Source organism: Phoxinus phoxinus (genome assembly GCF_949152265.1).
Source record: "Phoxinus phoxinus genome assembly, chromosome: 1".
Taxonomy (NCBI): domain Eukaryota; kingdom Metazoa; phylum Chordata; class Actinopteri; order Cypriniformes; family Leuciscidae; genus Phoxinus; species Phoxinus phoxinus.
This window is the reverse complement of record NC_136876.1, coordinates 6,114,295-6,131,719: the sequence shown is the minus strand read 5'-3', so window position 1 is coordinate 6,131,719 and position 17,425 is coordinate 6,114,295. Positions and strand designations below refer to the sequence as shown.

The following is a 17,425-nucleotide window of genomic DNA, read 5'->3' as shown; positions in this document are numbered from 1 at the left end:
TTAACAAAACATAAACGATACCAGTTCCTCGGAACTGGAAATCGCAGCATGAGTGTCTCATCGCGGGGAGGAGAAACGCAGCGCGTGCTTCTCCCCGAGAAAAGCCACTGGATCTGGCAGATGAGAGCCGAGATAGGGCGCGCCCGTCTCAACCCCCGCTGTCAGATCCGTTTGCGAACCCCACGAAACGAGTCCCCGCCGCGCCTCGGCAACAGCGGGACCCGCGCCTCGAGGAACGCGAACCGAACCGTCATCCTCGAAGAACGGCCGGCGGGAGCAGAGCGTCCTCACGGACAGCTTCTAGCAATGCTCACAGGCAGTCCCCTCGAGAACTGACTGTTAACATGCTCCACTCCCAAACAAGCTGATGTGTGTGTGTCCCCGCTCGTAAAATAACGTGGGCAGGGAACAACACAACGCTTGTTTGCTCTTTTTTTTTGCCATAAAATATATATTGCAACTTGACAGACAACAATAAATAAGACAGACAGAATCAGACCGATTCACACAGAGAGCGCTTCGCTGAAGAAACAGAAGCTGTCACGCTCTGCGTTCAGGGGTGATTTATAGTTTCCTGGTCTATGACGTCACCTGACGTCCCGCTCATTCATTGGACTGATTATACATTTGCTTCATGACGAGACACTTGGAAGTGTTCCCACAGCGTAAACGCAGCGGGAGTTCCCTTGATAGGGAACTGTCAGGTGTATCTTCAGGGCTGCTGCACAGAGAAATGTTTTGCCGCATTGATCACATGTGAACGGCTTCTCTCCAGTGTGGATCATCATGTGAAGATTAAGGTTTGATGATTGACTGAAACTCTTCCCGCACTGATCACATGTGAACGGCTTCTCTCCGGTGTGGATCCTCATGTGAAGATTAAGGGATGATGATCGACTGAAACTCTTCCCGCACTGATCACAAGTGAACGGCTTCTCTCCGGTGTGGATCCTCATGTGAAGATTAAGGGATGATGATCGACTGAAACTCTTCCCGCACTGATCACAAGTGAACGGCTTTTCTCCGGTGTGGATCCTCATGTGAACATCGAGACATCGTTTGGTTGTGAAACTGTTTCCACACTGAGTGCAGGTGAAAGATTTCTTGGCTCTTCTTTTCTTTAAACTTTTTTTTTTAGTCCGTTTAGTCTTTGAGCGACTCAAAGGTTTTTCTCCAGGTTGGACATGATGTTCCTCCTTCACTTCTCTCAGTTCTTCACTCTCCTCCTCCACTTCTCTCAGTTCTTCACTCTCCTCGTTCACTTCTCTCAGTTCTTCACTCTCCTCCTCCACTTCTCTCAGTTCTTCACTCTCCTCCTCCACTTCTCTCAGTTCTTCACTCTCCTCCTCCACTTCTCTCAGTTCTTCACTCTCCTCCTTCACTTCTCTCAGTTCTTCACTCTCCTCCTTCACTTCTCTCAGTTCTTCACTCTCCTCCTTCACTTCTCTCAGTTCTTCACTCTCCTCCTCCACTTCACTCAGTTCTTCACTCTCCTCCTTCACTTCTCTCAGTTCTTCACTCTCCTCCTTCACTTCACTCAGTTCTTCACTCTCCTCCTTCACTTCTCTCAGTTCTTCACTCTCCTCCTTCACTTCTCTCAGTTCTTCACTCTCCTCCTTCACTTCTCTCAGTTCTTCACTCTCCTCCTTCACTTCCATCAGGTCTAAAATCAAAGAAAAATTTAATTTTTAGTACATCAAAATAATTATCTTCAAAAAGAGAAATATAAAGTGAAAGGACATGAAAGTGAGCCCTGATGTAATGGTAGAAAGTAGACAACTGTTATAATAAAATATAATCTCATGCCTTTTTATAAATTGATTATATGTCCTTGAAACTTTCCATGAATGAGGCAAATTTATCTTGCAATTATTATTTTTAAGCACGGATCCCATGTTTCTTTAGCAAGAACTATTAAATATATTTGATCAATGACACAATTATCTAACATGATATTAACATTAAAATGTACAATACTGCCGTGTTTTGACACCAACTTTGAGATTGATATTTATTTTACTAAAACGTTTTAATTATTAATGGCCGTTCACACTAGACTTTTCCTTCATAGACTTCCATTCATGCGCATGTGAAAGTGGGACACCAGAAACACAAGCTCAAGTGAACAACCCTGTGAGAAATAACACAAGCGTTTAGCATTCAAGAGGCATTGTTTATTTTTTTAATTATTATTATTTGTTTTATGTTCAATTTATGTTTGTGAAAAAGCTGCCACAGCGGCCGCGGCCTTAACTAGTTTTAAATGAACGTTAGTCCTACATGTTTCACTCAACCCTGTTACTCCTGACATGATTTTCCTCTTTTCAAAAACAGAGCATTTCTTAAAACTGTGACACACAGGAAGTGACATCATATTGGCTCTTTCTACTGCATGATGGGAAGACAAGAGAATAATCTCAATCCAGTGTCTCAGTTTTTACACAAACTGTAGCATTGACTGCATTCATCAACCCTGTTACCAAAGTTACTGCGAGAAGAATCTCTATAACTATGAATAACTTGTATGATATTTGACAAAATTCATTAATACAACTTCATCAGTAACTTGGTGTTTACTGATTATTCCTAAAAAATAATGTTAAAAATAAAAAATTCTGGTACCCTTGTTGCAAATTGGAAACCAAATATAAAATAAATGTAAAATAGTATTTAGCTTGATCTGATATTGATAATCAATATAAAAGTGTCTCAAATCTCCCTTTACCTAAACCATTTCATTAGTTTAACTGTTTATCTAAATGTGATGAAGTGCTTGAATGTTTCTAACATGAATGTTCTCCAGCATCATGAATGAATGAAGAATAAACACCAACCTCTTTGTTCTTCAGGATCTTCAGTGTGTTTCATTCTGCAGGGTTCTGGATCACTCGTGTTCTCACTGTCCTCTTTAATAAACTCAGTCTCTGCAGATTTCAGCTCTTCCTGATGCTTTCATGCTCGTCTTCACTTGTAGCTGATGGGGATTTACAGCATTTATTGGGGAATTGCTGTGGGAGGAGCTTCACTGATGATGTGATTGCAGTGGGAGGAGCTTCACTGATGATGAATTACAGTGGGAGGACCTGATCTGCCAAAATCAAAAATATAAATCACTGAGTTTTTTTTTTATAATAAATGACACTAAGCATTTATGTCTGTCTATCTATTCACAGTACAGTAACCGATGCCAATTAATTTATTATTTTATGCAAATCCTAATTCCTAACATTATTCTTAATTAAAATACAGGTATCTAGAAATAAAGAAAAGAATGTCACTAATTTTAATTCTTCCAAATATAAATAATGGTAAGAAAAACAGTTCATAAACAAACACAGAAATAAACTTTCATATATTAGCCAACAAATACCCTCAGTCTGCCGACACCAATGAAATGAGCTTTAAGTGTCAATTTACAGGAGATCTGAAGACATCTGCATAATAAATGAGGTGAAAACAGGAACTATTGTCATGAAATAAAGAGTGTTTTCAGCAGATCTGTTAATATTGATGAGCGTCAGACTATCAACACTCATTCAACAAGCCATTCAGGATCATCAGCAGATCATCTCACTTTATTCTGAGTGTTTGCTGTTAGAAACACATTATTTGAGTCAGGATAGATGATAAAAGCCTGTAAAACAGCTGGGCAATTCGAGCATTATGGATGTGACATTTGCAGTCAAAACTTGAAACATAAATTCTCAGAAAATGCATTTAATACCAATATATTGTAAACGTCTGTTTATATATCCATACTTCCTTAACCCTGTGGGGTTGGCAATCACGCCGGCGTGATTTGCGCGATTTTTTTCACATAGCAGCTAAATAAACTTCAAATACTCCGTCATTTATGGTCATACAGACTTAATAAATATGAAAAAATAATCTGTGAGATGTCTACTTTTGTATGTGTCCACGAAAACAAATATTCTCGATTTAAGTCATTTGTATAAAACCAACAAGATATCCAAGTTTCAAGTTTACTTTATTTATAAAGCACATTTAAAACAACCTTGGTTGACCAAAGTGCTGTACAAGATATATCTAAAATAGAACCATCACAAAAATTTAAATCAACTTTCACAAGACATTGATCGCATAAGAGTACAAATAGGTTTTTAAAAGACTTCTGAACTCAGACACTGAGGACACAGTTTTGATGTATAATGGCAATTTGTTCCAAAGCCTGGGTCCAGCTATCGCAAAGGCTCTGTCACCCCTGCATTTTAATCTGGATCTGGGTACTCGTATCAGATAATTGGTCTGTGATCTGAGCAATCTGACTGGTTTGTGTTCCATAACCAGCTCAGTAAGGTTTTGAGGAGCGAGATTATTTAATGCTTTATACACAAACAACAAGACTTTAAATTCAATACGATACTGAACAGGTAGCCAGTGCTATGAACTAGGTGTGATGTATCTCGTTTGCAAATGCCTGTAAGCAAACGGACAGCTGCATTTTGGACCAGTTGAAACCGATGAAGCAGGTAGCCCTTGATATAGCGAATTACAGTAATCAAGCCGTGATGAAATCAATCAATCAATCAATCAAACTTTATTTATATAGCACTTTACAGCAACCTACAGGTATCCAAAGTGCTTTACATCAAAGGATAAAAACAACACAATGACGACAGAAACACAGACAACAAAATGTCACACCACTACTGGGTATTGAATGCCATTCTAAACAGGAATGTTTTAAGTTTAGACCTAAAGGTAGACTCCTCTGTGATTATACGCATGTCCGGCGGTAATTTGTTCCAGAGTATTGGTGCAACAACTCCGAACGCCTGACCACCCCACCGATTATATCGTGACCTTGGCACTTCTAAAACCAATTGATTAGAGGACCGCAACACTCTGCCATGGTCACGCACGACTAAAATCTCAGCTAAATACTCCGGTGCCAGGCCATTTAAGGCTTTAAAAACAAACAGTAAAATCTTGAACTCTATTCTAAAACGCACAGGAAGCCAATGAAGAGTAAAAAGGACGGGCGTGATATGTGCCCGCCTAGATGTGTTAGTTAAAAACCTAGCAGCCGCATTTTGCACCAGTTGAAGACGAGCTATGGAGGTTTGCTTCAAACCAACATAGAGAGCATTACAATAGTCCAGCCTCGAACTAATAAAAGCATGAATTGCCTTTTCCAGATCATGCCTGTTAAGAAAAGGCTTAACTTTAGCCAGAAGACGAAGCTGGAAGAAGCTCATTCTTACAACATTTGAGATTTGTTTGTCAAAATATAAGTTACAGTCAAAAGTGACCCCCAAGTTTTTAACAGCTGGCTTCAGGAATGATGCCATGGTTCCTAAACTAACCGATGGACCATTTAGGGAGTTGCTAAAAATGATGCACTCCGTTTTAGCTTCGTTTAAGCTAAGAAAGTTTTGTGACAGCCACAGCTTGATATCTTTAATACAGTCCAGAAGGGAGTCTAACACCATATTATCTTTCGATTTCAAAGGGAAATAAATTTGCAGATCATCTGCATAGCAGTGAAAGGATAGGTTGTGCTTTCTAATAATTGCCCCTAATGGAAGCATATATAAGGAAAACAGGATTGGTCCCAGAATTGAACCCTGGGGTACCCCACAAGAAAGTGGAGCAGCTGACGAGGAGCAGTCACCAATCATAACAGAGAAACTCCTATTTGCCAGATAGGAGCTAAACCATTTAAGCGCTGAACCTCGAATACCTACACAGTCATCAAGGCGAGAGAGGAGAACTGCGTGGTCCACCGTATCAAACGCCGCTGTGAGGTCTAAAAGCATCAAAACCGCTGGATTACCGGCATCTACAGACAGGGCGATATCATTATGTACTCTCAGTAAAGCAGACTCGGTACTATGGCGTGATCTAAAACCAGACTGAACCTTTTCAAGTACAGAGTTCTGTTGCAAAAAGGCTTGTAACTGTAAAAAAACAACTTTTTCCAAAACTTTCGACAAAAACGGCAGATGAGAGACAGGTCTAAAATTGGACAACACTGTAGGGTCCAGATTTGGCTTTTTAAGTAGGGGCCTGACCACAGCATGTTTAAATGCAGCCGGGACAGAACCCACACTAAGACACAGATGAAAAAAATTGAGTAAACTTGGCCCAATGGAGCTATTAAAAACGTCCTTCACTATCCTGGCTGGGACAATGTCTGAAGGACAAAAGGTTGAATTCAAATGTTGTACTATATCAGAGAGCTGCGTCAGAGAAACTGGTTTAAATTCATCCAATATTGCAGAGCACCCAGGGACACCATCTATAAGCACGTCAAAATTAGCCCCACAGTTTTGCCTTACAGACGCTACTTTGTCAATAAAATAACAGAGAAATTTCTCACATGTAGTAATAGAAACCTCAGTCGGATCAGCGGTGCATGGATTTACAACAGAGTTTATAGTATTAAATAACACTCTAGGTTCATTGCAACTGTTAGCAATGATCGAAGAGAGATGTTGCATTTTTGCCACCTTCACAGCCTTCTGATATGCGGCAACACTATCCCTTAATAGGCCCAGAGAGACATGTAAATTGTCTTTTTTCCACCTTCGTTCAGCTTGTCTACATTGTTGCCTAAGGGCCCTTGTGGTGTCATTTAGCCAGGGAACGCCCTTAGGTCTAATGGATTTGTTCCGGACCGGGGCAATAGCATCTAGGATTTCAGTACTTGTTGAATGGAAAGCTGAAAGAACATCCTCAGGGGAAGAGGATGAGACTAGTCCATTCATTGCATAAAACTGTGAGCTCACGAACGCAGACGCAAATTCTCCAGATGAAGAGGAGGTGATGCAACGGCGCCTAGCAGCTGATGAGATGCGGTTGTTAGCAGGTGGAAAAACACTGATCTCAAACCTAATGGGGAAGTGGTCTGAGATACCAGTTTCTGATATATCTTCAAGTGAAACTGAAAGCCCATATGAGATTATAAGGTCCAATGTGTGGCCGTGATGATGTGTCGACCCTTCCACCCATTGGGTTAGGCCAAAAGAGTTCAGCAGTGTTTTAAAATCAATGGCAAGTGAGTTTGAGGGACAACATACGTGAATATTGAAGTCCCCACACACAAGGAGCTTATCGTATTTAGGAACAAAATCAGCTAAAAACTCAGAAAAATAAATAAAATTCCAATAAAATTCCATCGCCAATAAAATTCTTATTTAGTTTTGGTGGGCGATAAATAACTGCACACAACACAGGAGAATCCAGTACAGCCACAAACAGCTGAAGTTCAAAACTGTTATAGCAGAGTGCAGGTAATAACCTGCAATTGTACTCATCTTTGAAGATTGTGGCCAGCCCACCACCTCGACCTGACACTCGCGGGGAGTTGAGGAAAGAACAGCTAGGGGGGAGGAGCTCCGAGAATGCGCTGTCATCACCTGGTTTCAGCCAGGTTTCCGTCAACAACAGAAAGTCCAAAGCATTCGTCGTAAAAAAAGTAATTCAATAGGAACGTCTTATTTGTAAGGGATCTAGTATTGCTCAGCGCCATGTGAATTGAGCGACTTGTAGATTGTTGTTGGGGCGCGCGACTAAGCGAACGCAGATTCCCCTGTATGCATCCTCGCTTGGAGCGCTTCCTATTCCAACAACGGAGAGATGTGTGCTCGGTCGCAGCGTCCGGCACAATCACCCGAAGCCACCGGTAGCTGTGCATTGGATATTGTCGCAGATTGCAGCCGACGGACCCGGCAGAGAAACTGCCATCAGGACGAGCCAGATCACCGATGAAAGATATTGTCTATGGAGTCAAAATAGGGCCATATATATCTGCAAAATAAAACAATGTTTCGCAAAAAAAAAAAATGTTTTGCAAAAAAAAAAAATGTTTTGCAAAAAAAAAAAATGTTTTGCAAATAAAAATAGAGTATTGAGAAAAAAAATGCTTTTTTGCAAGTAAAATAAAATAATTGCAAAAGAAAAGTTAACCACTGAGAGAAAAAATAAAGTTTAGCAAAGTAAAACTTCAGCAGCATTGACTGCAACACATATTTCCCTTTGCGCCGCTCCTTTAAATCCGCGTTTCTGTCATCCGTGCCTCTGCGGTGCACGCTTTCCTTTGCGCTTCCTTTTTCTTTGCGCCTCGCTTTGTGTCCCTGATTTGACGTGGGGGGTGGGGTCAAGAGGTTGGGGTGTGTACAAGGGACGAAGGCGCGTCCTTCTCGCCTACGTCATCAGCGCGAGCCCCAGACCGAGTGGATCGATCGAAATGGTGGAGCAGTAGTGATGGGATTTATGGCTCTTTGAGGGGATCCGTTCCTTTCAAAGAGCCGTTCAAAAGAACGGCTCTTTTGGCTCTTTTTAAATATTTAGTCAGTTTTAAGAAGCCAGCTTGGGAGCATCTTAGTTTATCCTCACTGGGAGGAATGATGAGGTGAGATTTGTAGTCAAATAATTAAAACTCAGATATCACACACCAATAGTTGAATTATTCTGAAATATTGATTATTACCTCATTTGTCATGTGTGGACTATATTCCATTGCACAACATCCCTCTGCTTAGGAAGTGACATCACTATTTTGGATTTACCTTTAGTACAAAGTGTGTGTATGTGTAAAGCTATGTTGACTTATGTTATTCATACAATACCTAACGTTACTCACAAATAAACATCAAAAACAAAGCCGGCTGCAATGAATTTCTGTGCAAAACAGCTTTTACTACAAACACTTCCACACAAGAACATTTTGATAAAAAACAAAAATATTTAAAGTTTTAAATATATACTGTAGATGAAATTAGAATAAATAAAATGGAAATGTCTACATACAATCCACTATTACTACTGTAAACTTTGCAAATAGGACATCACCCGATGATCGATGATGTAACTTATATGGTTATGTATGATCAACTCTGGAAATATTCCTTCATTCAAAAAACGTAATTTGATTTAAGGATGGAGATTGCACAGGAAAGTAAAGTGAGTGAGTGAAAGCAATTGGGACATTGCTTAATTTGTATTATCTTATTGGTGTCGTGCTACAGACATAATTTAAATATTATGCAGGAAACAGAAATCCGATCAGTTATCCAGATACATTTGTTAATATGAACAAATGTAAACGCACGGTGTCCTGATTGGCTAATGATCCGATCTGCTTGATCAGATCATGGTGATCGCATGTTAATGCCAAGTGTAAACACAGCCTTTGTGTGCATCTGTGTGAAACACGCATAGGAAAAAAAGAACGACAAAGAACGGCTCCCCTCCAGCCGCGACTCGGCTCCCATCGTTCATGTTTATGAGCCGTTCAAAAGAATCGGTTCGTTCGCGAACGTCACAACTCTACGGAGCAGAGACATGCGGGTGATGGATCACAGGTATGTATTATTGATAGCTTTCTTATTATTATTATTAGACTCCTATATTATTAATAACAGATACTTCAGACCGGCTAGAGGGTGGTATTTAGCAGTATCTGTTATTAATAATATAGGAGTCTAATAATAATAATAATAAGAAAGCTATCAATAATACATACCTGTGATCCATCACCCATCCGCCATTTCGATCGATCCACTCGGTCTGGGGCTCGCGCTGATGACGTAGGCGAGAAGGACGCGCCTTCGTCCCTTGTACACACCCCAACCTCTTGACCCCACCCCCCACGTCAAATCAGGGACACAAAGCGAGGCGCAAAGAAAAAGGAAGCGCAAAGGAAAGCGTGCACCGCAGAGGCACGGATGACAGAAACGCGGATTTAAAGGAGCGGCGCAAAGGGAAATATGTGTTGCAGTCAATGCTGCTGAAGTTTTACTTTGCTAAACTTTATTTTTTCTCTCAGTGGTTAACTTTTCTTTTGCAATTATTTTATTTTACTTGCAAAAAAAAACATTTTTTTTCCTCAATACTCTATTTTTATTTGCAAAACATTTTTTTTTTTTGCAAAACATTTTTTTTTTTTTGCAAAATATTTTTTTTTTTTGCAAAACTTTTTTTTTTTTTTGCGAAACATTTTTTTTTTTTGCAGATATATATGGCGCTGTAGAAAAGTCGGTATTGAAGCCAGGAAAGGCGGCGGTGTATCTGACTGCTTGTTTGATCCATAGATCGGCACTTTCTCCGCAGTTTTACATAAACTTAAGAGGGTCAGGCGGTCATACACCAGCAGCGATGGCACATTTCGAAAGACAAGCAGTAAGAACAGGAAAATCAGTGATAAATTCAACGGAGATAAGCGGCAAGCCACACACAACGGCGCCATCTTTTCCCAGTTATAAAAGCATGGATTACAATCTCAAAACTGTTCCTATTTAGGAATGGTTTAACTTTCGCTAATCTCCGGAGATGGTAAAAACTGGAACTGACAACTGCATTGATTTGTTTGTTCAGTTTTAGACCACTATCCAATATAAAACCCAGATTCTTTGCAGCAAACGAACGGTATGAAGTGAGAGAACCTAAGTCAACATTGCTCAAATCACTTTTCTCAGTTGGCCCAAACAAGACTATTTGAGTTGCCATCATTCAAATGTAATTGAGTTTCTCAAACCCTTGCTCATTAGTTTTAATGTGACCACACCCACACGCGCAAAATATAGACATGCAAATCTTCCACGCAAACGCGCTCATTAAAGGCCATCTTGCAGGTTTTTTTTTTTCTTCAAAATTAATATATAACCTTGTATGAAAATACCATATGAAAAGTAAATGCAGGATTTAAAATCGTTTTGCAAGACATAAGGGCACACATTTAGTAGAAAACGTGACCGTTTCCTTGACCGTGTTGAAAAAACGTTTTTTTTCACCATCGCGTCATATTGCGTCACATGAGGTAGTCGTTTGCCGCCGGGCTCTGCGTTGTGCGTTCGCTCAGTGCAGAGTAGGTAGGGGAGAGCGGGGCACAACCTAACGCATTTTGGTTTTGGCTCAATTATTTAAAAAAGAATTAGGTTAGATTAATCTTTTTTTTACACAAGAAACATACACATCTCTGCTACAAATGAACACTTAAAGTTTTTTTCAAGGACCTTCCATTTTCGTACAGTTGCACTGAAAGTGACAGAAGTGCAAATGTTACAACTTACCCCATATGCGGGGTTAGTTGTAACAGACAGAGGGGTTAGTTGTAACACTTGTAGTTGTAACACTTGTAACACACATAATTCAGTACTATTTTATCTGTATAGTTTGATATTGTTTGTACATCTGTATAGATAGATATCCATACATCCATCCCTCATCCAATCATCCTTCTATTATGGATCAATATCATGGATAGAGATATAGGAAAGGGCTGCACAGTTTTGCATGCAAAATTATTATTATTATTAATAGTAACAGTAATAATAATAAAACAAGCTTAAAATCACATTTTAAAGTGTTTATTACATGAAAACAGGCAATATTTTTAATAAATAAACAAGTGATCAATATAGTAAACAAATCCCATAGCCTACAATATTGTGAACACTTGGCGGCTTATTGTAACACTGTGCTACAACTAACCCCGCTGTGTAAAAAATATTTTAAACCTAGCTAACAGTTGCTAGGAGTTGCTGACATGTTTCAAAATGGTGCCATGTTTTAGCCAACAAGACAGTGATTAAGGCAATATAAAGTTAGATTTGGTGACGTGCACACACAACTCAGAAACAGAAAAATACGTATGATGAAAAAAAATACTTAGATGGTGTCAAAACACTCTTTGTCCCGTATCTTCACAAAATATTACCAAAACTTTTCACAAATCCACGGGAGACCGTCTTCTGGCAGCGAGAGAAAAAGAGCGTAAACACAACCCGCGTGACCCTGAGTAACTACGTAAAAGGTCCGTGTTACATTTAGCCCCGCGTTAGGTTGTGCCCCGCGCTCCCCTACGTCATTTGCATGCTTTGTTCAGAGTCTCCTCAATGTATTTAACCCTCTGGGGTCTGAGGTGTTTTCTGCACTGTAAAAAAAATTGCTGCGATTATTTAGCACAACTTAAAATCCAACATTGTTTCAACTTTAAAAAGTATGTGTTCAAGCTTGACTTAAAATATTAAGTTTAGTTAACTTAAGTTTAGTTTGGTTAAGTTGGATATTTAAGTTATCTCAACAAATTTTAACTAATCGCAGCCACATTTTTTACAGTGGGTCCTGGAGGTGTTCTGACATGCTCTGACATTTGTGCTTATTTCTGTTACTTGTGACATTTTCATGGCTAAAGTGTTATTACACTGCATTCATCACAAACTCTGCTACAATAATATGTCAGCAGCATGTATGTAAAAGTTTGTAGTTTTGAGATAATAACATTTATGCGTGGTTTGTGAAAATGACAAAAAAATAGTCACTGAAATGAATTCATGAAACCCAAACTGATTATTTCTTTAAAAGACTTTTGAAAATTGTATCACGTAGCCTATAGTATTTGCTCCAAAACTATGTGAAAATCACCTTGACTACTCATTCAGATCAGACAATATATTGATTTAAAATTTGTAAGACATAAACCACCCCATGAATATTGAGTGTTTCACAGCTGAGAAAGACAAAGAGCCTCCCGTAATGGCCCTATTAGGAGCTCTCAGGCACTATCATTATGAGGAACTGAACAAAGAAAGAGGAGATTTAAAAAAGAATGGCTTTTTGATTGTTTGGATTTATTTACAACACAACAATCCAAAGATACACAACAAATGGCAAAAAAAGCACATTATTTAATACACTGAACTAAAGACAGAGACTTAACCAGTCACACACCTTTGTGCTATTCCTGAAACATAGTGCATACCTGTCATTTCCCAGGTGTTTGATTTTTCACTTTACCTCCTCATGCTCATGTTGAAGTCAGCAGGACTATAACAAAAAAAAAAACTGTGAGCATGCTGATATCAAGAGAAACTAGGGCTGCACTAGTTTGGGAATACATTTTAGATTTGTTCTGGTTAAAATTGCTTTTTAAAATTTATAAAATACACACACACACAGATATATATATAAAATGAACACCAGATTTGTTGTGCCTTGTAGGCATATACGTGCAGGGCTGCATAAAATAATAACAATAGTAGGCTATAGCAGGCATCGTTAAAAAGGAACACTTCAGTAACACTACACTAGAGAAAAATATATTTATTATCATATGTTACTTCAAATGTTTACATCGATATGACGTTACATCGATATGACGTTATGAAATGAGATTGGAGAAAAACATGAAGCCTATACTAATACTATATATACGAAGCCTGTACTCTCATAATAATTACACATGTACGTTTGTTTGTGTGGAAGGCATTCGGAAATGTCAACAGATGAGCGCATCAGCACACGGAGCAACAAGGCTCTTAACACAGGCGCGCATGCACGTGTTTCGTTGTCACGGCTACATAAACAAATTTCCGCACACAGGAAGACAGATGTTATGGTAATATTTTACATGTATTTTAATGACAAAAACGAACGTTTGCATTAAGTGAAAGCATCAGGAACATTGGCTATCTACATAATAAGCTGTTTTAAATTTAAAATGTTCAATGCCGCGCTGATGTGGGCTCGGTTCGGATATCCATCCTATCAAACACACAGCGCAACTGAGAACATTCACTGAAGCATCGAGCAACAGTTTGACTGCAATGTGAAGTTTATGCAACAATAACACTAACTAATATAATTCAGAATTATTTCTTACCTTAAAATCTTTCTTGCCTTCAAATCGCGTTCTAAGCGCAGACTAAGTAAACAGATCAGATGGACGTGGTTGTGTAAAAGAGATAAAAACGATATAAATACTGTTAGTTTTATCACACAAACCGCTTGTTTCGTGTCTTAGGCCATCAATGTGCACTTACGATGGGGAATTTTTTAATATGGACTTTTCTCTGCATGCTATTAGAGAGATCTCTGCATGCTTTTGGAGACAGTGCCTATATACCTGCATTATATGACTGACAGACAAGAACGGTTTGACCTAAAAATATCAAAATTGAAACTACTGCGGAGACAAAGACACCTACATCTTGGATGCACTTCAGGTAAGCTAAAACATACCAACAGTTTATTTCAAAGTGAACTATCCCTTTAATGGCAGGCTAGCAGATACCGATAGACTCGCGCTAGCCTAGCACCGGTGAATTATGCAACTTGGAAGGACTGGGTGAAAAAATTGAAAACTGTCTCCACTGATGAATAACAACCAGGCTAACTTGGAAATCCTGAACCACCCCTTTAAACTTTGACTTGACGAAACAATCGCACAAACAAACATAATCGCTCAGGTCTGAATGAACTCCACATGTTCTCCTCATGCTCGCTGCTGCTGCACTAAATGTTTATTTCAGAAGGAAGACGCCAGAAAAGACGCACAAGTATCGCTGTGATCGATGAAAACAATACAGAAATGAGTCTGTCCCTTAAACAAACAGTATAAAGTGTGTGTGATGGTTGTGTAAAGATGAGAAATACCGTGAACTGCTCTCCTCTCCTCAGAAGACTCGACGCTGAAACTCAATGAGAGAAGAGTCTTCTTCTTCTTCTTCTTCTGTTTTTTTTTATGGCGGTTGGCAAAACAACGTAACGGTGCATTACCTCCACCGACTGGGCTGGAGTGTGAATCAGGAGATATTAGAACTTAACTAAAAATAAAAAATGTAAATCCTTTTGGCTAAGTCTGTGTCTCTCAGAAACTTAATAACAAAGTGATAAATGTTACTGGATGTTTTCCCTATTAAACCTTGCATTGTAAAATTGTTCTGATTGACAATTCTGAGAGACTGAAAAAGCTGGTTTCTTTCTGTACTTTGTGCAATGAAATAAAATATGCTCTACAGTTTTTAAATGACAACAATGTTGGCATTTCCCTGTTAGATGTTTCCCTATTATCTTCAATGAAGAATTGAGCCATGTGTGTACTATTCTTAACCATGTAATTATACTTTCCTCTCTTCTACTCCTACACTCTATCCTTCCTATATCCACTTCTGGTTGTATATTATATACATATCTCCCTTTATCATGATCCACCCAATACTCCTGCCATGTTGATCTTGCATATGCTTTAATTAATATTTTAGCTTCAGATTTGCTTTATGGAACTTGTGATATTCTATTGAGTTTCAGTGTTTGTTTTGCAAGTTTATCGACCTCCTCATTCCCTTTCACTCCAACATGTGCTGGTACCCAAAGAAACCTGATTTTTAAATCCTTTGCATTTAACTTATACAAAATTATAAAAATGTTATGAATTATATAATTTCTTATAGATTTCCCAGATTTCAAGCTTTCTAAATCCTATCAGATATAATCACTGAGTTATTTAAATCATTTCCCTCTACCCATTCCAAGGCCAACAAAATTGCAACCAGCTCTGATACTGATAAATTATCTGTTTTTTTTTCCTGACATATTACCCCATTCTTTGGAATATATACTGCCGACCCAGCGTGTCCTGTCTTTGGATCCTTGGAACCATCTGTAAATATGAATGTATAGTCAGACATTTTTTTTATTTCCTTATGAATGCCTAAATCTACATCTGGTATAGGGAAAAACCATGGAGGAAAAGGAGGGATGTAACTTATGTAACCCTATATTCCCAGCTTTCACATCGCCAATCCACCCAAAACTTCTGTAACTGGACTTACTATGTTCCCAGCAGTCTTTTAAGATAGCTTTAGCTGGGTGGCTATCAACTTGTCCCTTCACAGTAACCCAGTATACTAACATCAGTTGTACCCTTCTGATCCTCAAAGGCATCTCACCCATTTCCACTTGCATAGAAGACACTGGGGATCTTTTAAAAGATCCATTACATATCCTTAGAGCCTGAGCTTGCCAATGCTTTGATATTAGACTCTGCTGATGACATTTGCTATACACCCACACCTCATTAGTGCCCAATATATATTTTGTAAAGATGCCCTGCTTGCTCCCCATGCTTGTCCTGATAGACTGCGTAGAATATTAACAATCTTTTTACATGACGGAAGAGTCAGCGTGCGTGAGCGAGCACTGACGTCATCGGCCTCCAACGCACGCGCGTATGGGACACCTCCGCAGCCAATCAGGGCCACGCAGATTCAGCTTTACTAGTAGCCTTCCATTATTATTATTTTAGAACAGAAGTGACTCCAGTTACTAAAGGTGAAAGGAACTTTAAGTGAAGCACCCAAATAGTCAGAATAAGCAGAGGAGGATTATGGGGTTAGAATTGTTGCGTTATTCCAAATAAATAGATTAAGATCCACAAATAAATGTAAAGAGTTTCACAAAAATGTATGAAATTCACAAACAAATTAAATTAGATTTTGCAAATAAAAAATATTTATAAATGTTTTATTATTTTACAAACACAACTCTGCCTGGCATTTATTTGTGAACCGCTTTCTGTGCATTTGTAAATCGCTGCACGCATTTGTGAATTGCTTCCTGTGCATTTGTGAATCCCCTCACGCATCTGTGGATTTTGAAACACTTCTAGCGTCGACGTGAAGAGAAATCCACAAATAAGTGAACTCCACCCACCGTTTACTCAAGCCAATCAGATAACGGCCACATTGAGCTGGCCAATCGCAGCACGTTCTCGCTACAACCAATCACGTTTGGCTTTACACTCGGGGTGATCTTGCTCTGAAATACCTTTGCTCATTCCTCATCCATCTGCATTGGCTCAAATAGGAATACGCATAAGGCCCATACAATTGCTACAGCAAAATATGTTTAAAATTTAGATTGTGTTAGAATTAGACCATTAGACTGTGTATTAAATCAAGCCACAATTTTAATGAGCCTCAGAAAAAGCCAGAGAAACAGCGCTTTACTTCTGTAATGGGAAACAACGTGTTATGGAAGCGCCACGTTATTCAAGATAGAACAGAAAAGCATCAATAAGTTGCTGACAAATGAATAACTGGGTTCAATCTCGTGATACATACATGAGTTTGTGTAATAGGTGAAATTACTGTGTAGCGTGGCCACATAAAGCCCAATTTATACTTCAGCGTCGAACCGTAGTGTATAGCGGAGAGGCTCCGGCGTAGGTCCGTAAATCAGCCTTAAAGTGTAAATTGCAGGGTATATTTTTCACGAAGATAATGCAATGTGCTTATTAAGAATAAAGATAAGAACCGCCCACCACTGTTTTGTATGTTTTTTTTATACCAAAATGCTTAATATAATATGAAAAGTTGGTACTAGGCTGGATGTGACGTCATAGGAGGGACTCCAAGCCTAGCGTTACCGTTAGTCTAACGGCAAGTAGGCTAGCAGTTATGTTGAAATAACTCATACTCGTGGGTGCTGGCTTCAAGAGGACCGTGATCCTGCCTGAAATGAGAGTAAGCTATTCGCAAAAAAAAAAAACGGGTTCAGGCAGCATGCGTCAAAACGCAAAGTTAAACCGAAATTTTATTTTGACGGGTTGCTGTGAAGACCTTTGAGTTTCTGTGTGTGTATGATATGACGATAGTTTTTCTGAAATGAAATGGTAAAA

General features: G+C 39.1%; 1 protein-coding gene across 1 annotated transcript; it reads right to left on the bottom strand.

Moving 5' to 3' along the window:
• Positions 1-632: 632 nt before the first annotated feature.
• Positions 633-14,493, bottom strand: LOC307009745 (uncharacterized protein; the record flags this gene model as incomplete). Its single annotated transcript, XM_079633777.1, has 3 exons — positions 14,401-14,493; positions 2,835-3,088; positions 633-1,663 (listed from the first exon to the last, which is right to left on the bottom strand). Exons 2-3 carry the CDS (start codon positions 2,866-2,868, stop codon positions 633-635), a joined length of 1,065 nt encoding a protein of 354 aa, XP_079489903.1. The 5' UTR covers positions 2,869-3,088; positions 14,401-14,493.
• Positions 14,494-17,425: the final 2,932 nt, after the last annotated feature.